General features: G+C 39.5%; 1 protein-coding gene across 1 annotated transcript in view; it reads right to left on the bottom strand.

Moving 5' to 3' along the window:
• Positions 1 to 1,121: 1,121 nt before the first annotated feature.
• Positions 1,122 to 12,133, bottom strand: part of CACUL1 (CDK2 associated cullin domain 1) — a 71,610-nt gene continuing 60,598 nt past the window's right edge. Inside the window, exons 8-9 of the mRNA XM_050804017.1 lie at positions 6,662 to 6,705; positions 1,122 to 6,237 (exon numbers count right to left, since the gene is read on the bottom strand). Of these exons, the coding sequence (XP_050659974.1) occupies positions 6,197 to 6,237; positions 6,662 to 6,705 (85 nt within the window). The 3' untranslated portion in view covers positions 1,122 to 6,196. The remainder of the gene's footprint in view (positions 6,238 to 6,661; positions 6,706 to 12,133) is intronic.

The following is a 12,133-nucleotide window of genomic DNA, read 5'->3' on the forward strand; positions in this document are numbered from 1 at the left end:
TCAGCCTCCTAAAGTGCTGGAATTATGGGCATGAGCCACCATGTCTGGCCCTAATTTTAAAAATTCTTTTTTAGAGAATTTTTATGGGGTCTTTGTTGCCCAGGCTGGTCTCAAATCCTGGCTTCAAGCAATCTTCCCACCTCAGCCTCTCAAAGTGGTGGGATTACAGGTGTGAGCCACTTTTTCTTTATATATTTCGAGGTACACTATTAGACATGAAGGTACATTACTAGAAAGTTTTGAATTATTATGCTCTTCTGGCTTAACAATTTAGGGAGGGAGAAGGCTTAATAAAGGAAAACAGATTAAAAAAAAAAACCTACTCAAGATTACAACCAGTTAAGCTAGTTGCTCTCAGGCTCTATTATGTGTGATATTCATTCTACTATCATGCTTTTTGATATTCAAGGTATTTTAGAATTTTGGATTATTGAGAAACAGACCAAAAGAAGAAATAAAATTCACACACACACACACACACACACACACACACACACACACACACACACAGCTGGTTCTAGTAGAAAAGGTTTGTACTTAGTAAAAAACAAACCTGCTAAAGGGGAGGGAGGTTAAGTGGCACCCTACTTAACTGTGGGGCAGGGGAGTGAAAATGGAAATTGTCAGAGTCGCTGAATTCTGCCATATGTGATAACCAAATGGTAGATAAGGTTACAAATAACCTAGGGAATGACACTAATTTCACAGCAAGAAAACACAAAGGGTTATAAAAAACCATAGTACCAATAAATGCAAACAAAAAAACAACCTAAGTCCAAAAGTTGGTTAAAGGGCCACAGAAGAAACTAGGGTTTAAAACACAAAAATTATAAATATACTGATATCCGTATCCATACTATATATGAATATAGAATAGATATGATCATATGTATTTTGTTACACACTGTTTTTTAGCACTGGTTACAGAAGTCAAGATCAACACTCACCCTGCAGGCTAAGTAACTGTGGTAACAGACGTGTGCTCAGTGTGGCTGTCACTTAGGAGGCAATATTAATATGCTATAAGCAAAATCAAATGTTCTATATTATAACAAAGTTCCAGTGAACCAGGTATTAAGGCCAAGGACATCTGTACAGGATTTATAACATAACATAACAAGGCCAAGGACATCTGTACAAGATTTATTTCATTCACCACAATGTTTTAGAGTGATAGTATACGCCCTAATACAGGAGTGATTCAGAACCCACCAAAAGATCAAGAGCCAAAGTCAGTGGCTTTGTATCCCAGGTCAGTAGGAGTTTCCTCCGCCACTCTGTTTTTCTTGGATTAATGAGATGATGTACAGAACGCCCTGTGCTGAGCTCACTATGGCTTCTGACAAACAAGCACCACTAGGCACAAGACTTCATTGCTTTATCCTTGCTCTGGCTGTGCTAGTGAGTGGCAAAAGCCTCTTGCCTGTGCTTGCCCTCCAAATTTTTCTTAAGCATTCCTGTTACTAGCCATAGCTTCCCATGACTTCTCATTTGATTAAGTTATCCTGAAGTGCGTGGCTGTAATATTGACAAACAGGACTAATGAGAGTGATCTGCCATCTGTTTAACAAAACGCACTCTTCTAAGAGAACACCCACAGTCTTACTGCATTTAGTACATAGTCACAACATTGAAATGACATGTAAGAATCAATACAAAATATTTATTTTTTTTCAAACCACAGAATTCTTAACCCCAGAGCCACACTATAAAGTTCTCAGAATCGTAAGCCATTACATTTTTCTAAACAATGCAGTCCAGAGATGAAGATAATTTCCAACCAGCAGGGATGCAATATATAGTAGGTTCCCCTAAGAATGAAGCTCGAATTAGCATTTCCTTTAATACTCCCATAGCCACTCCGTCAACAGAAGCAGAAACAGTACATGTATTCATGCCACTGGGCTCTGAAAAGAGGTTCAAGGTGGGTCTTGGCCAGTGGAGGAAGGAAGGTGTCTGGGACTTCAGTTAATCAACAGTGGGGACAGAGAAGGATAATTTCCCTTGGAAAAGAACAGGGTTCCTTTCTCATATTCTTGTGGCCAGAAACTGGGGTGAATTTCAATGGGGGTAATGAAAGAAATAGGAGAGCTATTTCTCCATGAACTCCTATGACCTCCATTTTAACTTCTGACAAAAGTGAACTTCATTTACACAATTGTATTGAAAACAGTAATCACAACCAAAAAGGTCCTATAAACCTGTAATAGGTGTCAAAGAGATTGACATTCCGAACTTTATTTTTAAGGACCCTTTAAAAGGCCTAGACTTGAATTAAAGTAAACATAATATTCCAAGCTAAAAGAGGCACCATAAAAAAATCAACTCAAAACATCCAAACAATAGCTAGATGACTAATGTAGGTTGTTTTGCTTTTTAGTTGCAAAGCTTTTCAGTATCTCAGATTAGTGTATTTCATAAAACAATGCTCAGTTATTTTAATAGCTGCTTATGAAACAATAACATTTTAACTCAAAGGCAATCCTTCTTGTATAATAATCACAAAAATAATTAACTGCTATAAAAAAGGGGGAAAAAGAAGAAAATAAAGCCAGCCTCAATAATAAAAAGACAATCTGGAAGGGTTACTCTGCTTAAAAAGAGATTAACCAGGATTATTTAAATACTATAATACAAGTGCTCCTGCTCACTTCCAACTGCAGAAACCAATTTTGTTTGCTAGATCACCATTACCTTTGCTAGTATGTGTACAGACCACCACTCGGAAGTCATCCTTTTGTGCTGAAAAACATTCAAATCCCTTGTTTGGTCAGTACAGAATATTGCGAGGTGATGCTCATGCAAACTCTTCCTGAGGAATTTATGTGTGCAAATCTGCAACCCGACAGCATGGCATGCAGCCAGGGAGTGGTAGCTGCACAGGTGTGAGCACTGGAGATGGATGTGCAGTGTTCACAGCCATGGACATCCATTCTTCTGCAATCTCATCTACCCACAAATTAGCTTTCACTCTAGACCCCAAAGAAAGGGAGGGTAATTGCTACAAATTTGTTAAAGGGACAGAAGGAAAGTAACTTGTCTACAAAATAATGCACAATGCATGCATCTGGGTTTGTGTTGCTTCTTACTAACCTTGCCTAAGAACTATTAGGATAATAGTCACAACACCAGGTTTTGCTTTCTGCCCCACAAAAAAAACACTAGTAATTCCTGTCAGGTTAGGGTACAGCTGTGACAACAAAAGGTCACAAAATGAAAATGTTACTGAAGCTTAAGGCCAATCTTTAAAATATGTACCGTCTCTCAAAACAATTTACTTTTACATGTCATTTTTTCAAGATGACTGACCTGGCTTTCCTTTTAAGGAGCTAGTTTCAGGCTGCACATACATACTAGACAGTTTAAGCAAATTGGCCATTGACTAACCAGATAATCAGCCTGCATGTACAGTTTTCTATCTTCAATGATCTGGGCCTTTAGTGATGTTGGTACAAAAGCCAGTATGTAATTGGGGTAGAAAAACCATATACTGTACTGGCAAGAATACAAAACAAAAGGCCAGGCACAGTGGCTCACACCTGTAACCCCAGCCCTTTGGGAGGCCGAGGCGGGTGGATCACTTGAGGTCAGGAGTTTGAGACCAGCCTGACCAACATGGTGAAACCCCATCTCTACTGAAAACAAAATACAAAAAGTAGCCGGGCGTGGTGGCACATGCCTGTAATCCCAGCTACTCAGGAGGCTGAGGCAGGAGAATCACTTGAACCCGGGAGGCAGAGGTTGCAGTGAGCCAAGATCACACCACGGCACTCCAGCCTGGGTGACAGAGTGAGACTCCATCTCAAAAGCAAAATACAAGAAAACAGAAGAAAATACTTTCTGGCAAATAGTCAATATAAAATGAGAGGAAGGGGTAGGAAATCTTATTTCCTCTCATATTGCAAACTCAGAATTTTTAAGAGTCCCAATAAATAACCAAGTCTATTTCAACTTAAACAGGTACTTCATACTGCGATGTGCCTCAAGGGGCCAAGATGATTAACAGCCAGGACATGCAGACTGGGAGACTATGTACAACCTTTCTAGAGTGCCTTCCAGGCAAGGTTTTGTTGTACTAAGCCCTGACCCATAGCCAGCTGCAGACACTGAGCAAAAATTTAGAGAAGCTAAATTTTGCAGACTTTACTTTGCCCACTTTTTATTAATACATACATAGTAAAATACAAAATATTTCTCCATGAACTTAATAATGCAAAAGCATCCAAAGATTTTAATGCCAATTCACATTATACTGTGATGCTTTTATAGGGAAAGTTCTTTTGTAAAAGAATGCTCTCTCCCAGAAAAAGCATTTGGGTATATTATTAGGATACTGAAGAAATTGTCCACATTTAAAGAAACATTCCAATTTTATTCCTTTCAGAAAAATCATTAACACCACTCAGACTTCAGTTCTAGGTGTGATTTGTAAGCCTGCAGCAAGCATTCCATTGAGAAAAGTAAAATGTGAATGTTCCATGATGAATGGAATTCTCCTTGATATTAGAATGTTACCGGTGTAGTAAACTGTCCAGGTCATAGTGAGAGCCTGTCTACGTTCTTACAGTAATTCAGTGTTCATCGATGCAATCCAGGATGCTCAGAGTGAACTGAGTCAAATTAAAGTCCACAAAATCCACCAGCTCTGGTTAAGTACTTTAAAAAATAAATCTGACAACCTTTATCTTTACTTCTCTGCATAACAGTTTGCAAATCAAGGACTTCTATTATTGGGTGACTTACTTGCTCCCAATATCTCACTTCTAACTCTCCCATTCACACCACTCCCCCACAAAAATAACAAACTGAATTGGCAGAGGCAGCTTTATGAAAAACCTGCAGAGCAGACATGCAACAATATCCCTGGGATGTTTCTTTTCCCCTCAAGTTCTCTGAAGAGGTAAATATTATTAGTCTGATGTTGCCTAGTAGAGAAGCCTATGCTCAATTAAGATTCAAGCAAAATTGAGAAGAGAAGTATTTTTCTCTTGCTGCATCTATTTTCTTGGGCTTACAACAACCACCTTTTATGAAGGACTAAAAAGCACTGTGGATGTAGAGTAACAGAAATATAGCTTTGCCACAGCTAGAAGGGAGCCTTAAGACAGCAGTGCTACTTCTTCCCTATCACACTCAAATATAACGTTCAAATGACAGACTTTTTTTAAGTAATTATCTCACTCATTTAAAATGAAGTGATCAGGAACCCCACACCACTGGGTGTATTTGGACTTAATAACTATCTGCTTCCTAGAGCATTACAGGAAGTAGCTCTCAATAATACTAAGGGGAACTTCAGAGCTAAAATACCGCCCATCCCTAAACTAGAGTACTGCCAATACTACAGCAGCTGGTGACATCGTGTTAAGTGGCACAGGGAATGGAAATGCTCTATGAGAGTTGGTCCCCAACATTAACATGAATATGCTCTGGTGAACCAGGGGAAAATCTGACCAATGTGCAACAGGTGTATATTTTCCCACTTAATTAGCATCCTGCTACAGGGCCACACCTGCCATCTGGGTGGGTGAGTTTAGATACCATACACTTCTCCAGGAGGAGTTTGACAACATGGTCACACAGTTGCAAAGTGCACAAAGCTCAAGGCACAGAGTAGAAAAAAGTTGTGAACTGATGGGGGAAAGTTCTAGCAAAAGAAGAGTTAGCATTTTCCTTTATTAAGACTTTCTAATGCTAAACAAAGACCAACTCTTTTAAAAGGGGTTGTTTTGGTTATGGGTGAAAAAATACTGTATTGTAATGATCTGCTTGGTTTTAAAGCAAAAGAGATCCTGACATGTGAAACCAATACACCAAAATGCCAAGTCCACAAATGAACAAAACAAGTGCTTAAAAAAAAAATTCTTCTGCTCTTCTATTTTTGGAGGAAGCTGCTGATTTTGGCTGTCAGATTTCACTTAGAAATGGTCACTTTCTGAGATGCTTTTTCCTCACAGAATCTGTAGATAAACTCATTAAAAGATTGTCCCATTTCAAAATCACCCCCAAGTCTAGCAGCAACTTTTTTTGTTTTTTGTTTAGTTTTTGTTTTAAAATTACAAACCAAGAAGTCCAACATCCTCTTCCACGAACAGCTTTGTGACAGAGCTCCTGAGTGTCTGCAGCCCCCACTGTGCTCTGAATACAGTCTCTGCAGCTCCAGTGTGTCCTCTTTTCAGGAAGGAAAGCACATTCACTATCTGTACCCCCTGGAACTTGCACACGCTGACGAACTGTCTGAAAAAACATCAGAACAGGAAAAAGTATGAAGAGCAGACAGCATTTGATAGTGGCAGGAATCTTGTTTATTCAACACATTTCTCACTCCTCTCCCAACTCCCCAAAAAAGGCTTTAAAAAAAAATCCTCAAAACCATGTGGTGTGGAGGGAAGTAAAAGGGGACTGAGATCCTAAGGCACTAAGACTGGGCTACAATGTCACCCCAGTAGAAACTAAAGAACTTGGTGGCCTCTTGCCAACTCCCTGAGAACCATCACTACCAGCTGGAGCTGCCACAGCATGCAAAGCACCCTGATTACAAGCAGTGCCTTATGAGAACAACATGGGTATCATCAAATTCAATGCACTGTTATCACAGTGCATTAATATGGCTGCTTTACATCACAAAACCATCAAGATGGGAAGGAATATCATTACTTACTATAAGCCAACTCATCCCCAGCTCTCTTCCGGGACTGGTCACCTCTGGGGATAAGAAAAGAAGAGGCAGTCAACAAAACTGACTTCACATCAAAACAAGAGGAATGGATCAACATATTTGAAAATAAAAGTACAGCAGACATTTCAGTTCTAACCAAACAACCTATTTAAAAATACATATTAAACATCTTAGAATCTTGATGTACCTCACTACGCTTTCTGGAGATGGAAGAAAATGAGCCTTTACCTGTATCAACCAGCTCATCATCGAACACCTATGGAAGTTCTAGTTTCACTTTGGAGTTAAATAAATAGAGGTTCTCAACAAAACTGACTTCACATCAAAACAGGAAGAATGGATCAACATATTTGATAATAAAAGTATAGCAGACATTTCAGTTCTAACCAAACAACCTATTTAAAAATACATATTAAACATCTTAGAATCCTGACGTACCTCACTATGCTTTCTGCAGATGGAAGAATATGAGCCTTTACCTGTATTAACCAGCTCATCCTCAAACACTTATGGAAGTTCTAGTTCCACTTTAGAGTTAAAATAGAGGTTCTGACTAGGCCCTAAGCTACCTAAAAAACCTATTTTTTTGTCTCTCCAGCTTCTCAGACAATAACAGAAATGACTCAGATGCTTAGGTAATGAGTAATAATCATCACTACTGGCCTTTCTTCCTCAGCATTTGTAAGTTGATTTCTTCCTGAAACACGAGGTTTTTCTTTTTAGGCTTCAGTAATGCCACAGCACACGTTCCTGACCTTATTTCACCCTGTCTGCCATCCTTTTCAGGTCTCCTTTGCTGGCTCTACCCAGCGCTCTGTCGCTGGTCATCTTTTCTTCTCCATGTGCATTCTTCTTAGTCTAGGATGGTGATCATACACTCTCTCCACAGGCCAGAGGCTCCCATATCTACATCTCCAGCTCTGCCTTCCTCTCTACCCTTGAGATCTGCAGGTCCAACTGCCTCATCACCATGTCCATTTGGATGATTTACATACACTGGCAAGTTTACCATGACCAGAATACAATGCTCACTCCAATCCATCTCCATTCCTCCCTCAATCTGCCAGCTCAATCACTCAGCCCAAAATCCTTGGTCATCCTCTCTTTCCCTCACTCTGGGGCATTCTGTCCCAAAACCAATCATTCCTCATCAACTCCACTGCTATGATCCCAAGCCAAGCCACAGTCTTCTCTTCCCTACACAAGTACACAAGCCTTATTTATCAACCCAGACAAGAGCCAGTGATCTCATGTAGAAGAGAGACTAGTTCACGCCTCTCATGAAAGCACTTCAGTGGCTTCCCACTACAGTTAAAAATTAATTCCAACTCACTCTCCAGCTTACTCTCCCACCTCACTTTCCTCCACTCTCGGCCTCGGTTCACTACACATCAGCCATCCTGGCTCACTGGCTGTCCCTTGCACATCAGCACTTTACTACTTACTGTCTACTCATAGGACTTATTACTCAATATTATTTTTTTTACATGTTTGTTATTTGCCTCACAACATCAGAACATAAGTTCCATGAAAACAGGAACTTGGCCTGTCTTGTTCACTCCACTGCTTAGAAGAGTATAGACAATAAATATTTGTTGAATTGATAAAGTAGTGAGTAACTTATAGTCTCAAATTATTAACATGCTAACCAAGGTGATTTATTTCCTGCTTTTGAATAATCTTTCAGATAAAGTTTCCCATTTACTTTCTCTGGTTATGTTTAGGACCAGGGCAGAAACCTCTTGCTAAGCTGGGTAAGGAGCCTCAACTGACTGGCAGAGAGAGAACACACCATATGACCTCTGAAGGGTTTTTCTCTAGGCACCACATTCAGCACAAACTAGCTTCCACAGCCAAAGGAGCTCTAACAGGCCGGCCCTCAGGCCACTTTTTAAGCACCTGTTGTTAACACTACACCTAGCCAAAGCCAAGTGTCTTCCATTGTTATTTACACTAGTATCACCGCTGCATTCACCAAATATTCTGAAACAAGTTAATGATTAAAAAGGAAGACAGAATTTTATATCTGGAACCTTGACTTTCAGACACAACCTTCATTTGCATTCCTCAAAGGTTAAATAACTGAACATGTAAATATAACAGGAGAAAAATACAGACGTGAAAACAACTGGAGGCAGGAAAAGGAATATCAATGTGATTTATGCAAGAGGCTGCTGAAGAGATTAAGTCCAGAATGCTCTCTCATAAACCAGACCCTAACTACAAAACAAAAAAGCCCAAATTTCGGCATCAACTGCTCAGCTAAAAGACCTATGTTCTTACCTTGGTTACTTAGATCTAGTAGTTATCTTCTGTAGTGTTACCTTTGACAACAGATACCAAACTTCTACCCCTTGCCAATCAATTCAATTATGTAGGTAAGATATAAAAAGCTGTTGCTTTTAGCTTATATGTTAATTCTAGCCTACCCTATATTTCCATGCACCTAACAATTACAATTCACAAAAATTCCAGCTCAAATGATAATCTGTTCACTAACTGCAAAAAAGGATGTATTTGACAACATTCACATTATTTTAAAACAATTCAAAGACTTACTCTGTGCTATCCACATTAAAGCTGTTTGTTACCTACTCAGGATCACTACATCACTTAAGTTCATCTTACATGAAAAAGTGCCCATAACACTGAACAGGAATCATGGTTGGTTAGGCATAAACCATAAAATGACTTCTCAGATAAGAAGAGGCAGAAACAGAATTCTTAAGACAGGCTGTACTATATTCTCCTTTTTGGGGGTTATCAGTGTACACCACTTCTTCCAAAATATTATTCCTAATCAAAGAAGGCATGAAGGTCCATGCACAAGAGCAGAGGCAGGCTCTCCACCAGAGCTGTCAAAGGTGGCATGTGCACATCCTTCCTGGTCAGCATGAGTAAGCTCGGAATTAGATACAAGAATGTCCACTTTGGCAGGCTTACTCTGTGCAAAGCACCTGTCAGAATAATTTATGAGGCAGAGTTTAATCCTCATAGTACATGTATAATAAAGTGTTAATTATAAAAATAGTCCCATTAAGTTTGTAAAAACATTTTATCACCCCTTGGAATACCGCCTAATACTTAAATCCAGCCAGAAGTTTTATAAAATAATTCTGAGAAACAAAAATTCCTATTTATACCAAAAACCCAAGACATTTCCCTGAATATAACCAAACTGGCCATTGGCTGAATAGTGCCACGTTAGTCCTTCACGTGCAGAGGCAATGCAGCCTGAGGTTATTTACAGAGGCAGTTACTCATCTCATCCCAAGCAAATCTGACATAAGAGCTACCATAAACCAAGCAGTCCTGCACTCTGTTCTCTTATTCCAGTACCAAAATTAGGATTAGAAAAATGGGCATGTTTAAGCAATTCCACACATTGCTCTGGAAGGCAAACTCAATATGCTCAAAATTCACAAGAGTTATATTCCTGTACTGCTTCACAAAAAAGTTTTCAGAAGGCTGTCTTTTTTTTAAAGGTATAAACTCATCCTAAATTAAGAGCAAATGTTTAAATAAAACATGAACGTATGAAAGTATAAAGACTTCAAAATTATGGTAAGCCTAGAAAAAACCCTAAACATCATACTCAGATTATTTTGCATTTATTTAAGAATGTTGGGCCAGGTGCAGTGGCTCACACCTGTAATCCCAGCACTTTGGGAGGCCAAGTGTATCACTTGAGGTCAGGAGTTTGAGACTAGCCTGGCCAATATGGTGAAACCCCATCTCTACTAAAAATACAAAAATTAGCTGGGTGTGGTGGTGCAAACCTGTAATCCCAGCTACTCAGGAGGCTGAGGCAGGAGAATCACTTGAACCCAGGAAGCAGATGTTGCAGTGAGCCAAGATCACGCCACTGCACTCCAGCCTGGGCAACAGAGACTACACCTCAAAACAAACTAAAAAAAAAAATTGGCCGGGCACGGTGGCTCATGCCTGTAATCTCAGTGCTTTCGGAAGCTGAGGCGAGAGGAACCCTTGAGCCCAGGAATTCAAGATCAGTCTGGGCAACATAGGAGGACCCTGTCTCTACAAAAAATTAAAAGTTAGCCAAGGGGGGTGGTGTGCCTGTAGGGCTAGCTACTCAAAAAAATTTAAGGAAAAACTATTAACTATAATTCAAAATATAGATATGGCCAAAAAAAAATCAGATACTTCTGCATGACTTCTGCATAGCAAAACAAAACCACCATAAGCAAAAACAAATTGAGAAAAACATGTCATATCTTGGACAGAGAATCAATGTCTTCACTATAGAGATTTCCTAGAAATCAAGACTAAGAAAGAGAAAAACAGGCAAAGAACTTTAAACAGGTAGTTTGCAGAAAAACAAATGCAAACATATGAAAATATGCTCAACCTTACTCATATAAGAAATGCAAATTAAACCACTTCTGAGTAATTATTTTTCACCTACTAGGTTGGCAAAAATACAAACGTGTAACAACATACTGTACACACAAGGCCATAAAGAATAGGGACTTTCCACCTTTGCTGGTGGATATGCAAATTGGCATAAATCCCCTGTGGAGGGCAATCTGGCAATATTAATCAAAATTACAACTGCATTTATTGTTAACCCAGCCATCCCACTTCTGAGAATTCACCCTCCAGATATACCTGTAACAAGTACAAAATAATGCATATACAAGGTGATTCACTGCAGCACTGTCCATTATAACAAAAGACTAGAAATAACTCATGTGGCCATCTACTGGGGACTGGTTAGGTTTTAGTCTATACATATGATGGAATGTATAAGAAACAAATATGAGCATATATTGTGTTTGCTTGTATTTATATTTTAAAAAATGAAGGAATCACAAACAAAAATGGTTACTTGATGGGGTGGAATGCGTAGGGAGACAGGTGGGAGGCAAAACTTCTCAATGTATACTTTTTATAAATGGCCTCATTCTGTGTATGAAAATAATACCACCCTCTTTCTGCTGGAACTTATTACAATTAATGTGAGGAAATACCTAATCCCTTGACACTACAGAGAAAAACTACATTTCAGCATTTCCCACTGGCCCTTCCTTCCCCTGGCCACAGAAAGCCCCAGGTCTCCCAGGCCCATCTCCACAACTTCACTGATCCCTTCCAGTGTTAAGCTGTCAATGATGGGGTAAATGATCAGTGGATTACTCACTGCCCCCACCACCACACCAGTACAGATGTTACCAGGACAGAAAACGGAAATACCAGTCCAGGGACCAACAAATTACCTGCTTTTGTCCCTAATCTGAGACTTCATAACAGTGACCCTAGTCAAGGCTTGTTTTTCTGAAATTCAGTTTGGCCTCAGACCCTTTGAAAAAATGCCCAGCCCCAGCTCTAGCCAGATAAGTGAGTCAACACTCAACCTACTTTTTGTAGACATGACTATGCCTAAGATACCTCAAGCGTGTTCCTTTCCACAACTTTCTTCCTATCAGGAAGCCA

Source organism: Macaca thibetana, chromosome 9 (genome assembly GCF_024542745.1).
Source record: "Macaca thibetana thibetana isolate TM-01 chromosome 9, ASM2454274v1, whole genome shotgun sequence".
Lineage (NCBI taxonomy): Eukaryota > Metazoa > Chordata > Mammalia > Primates > Cercopithecidae > Macaca > Macaca thibetana.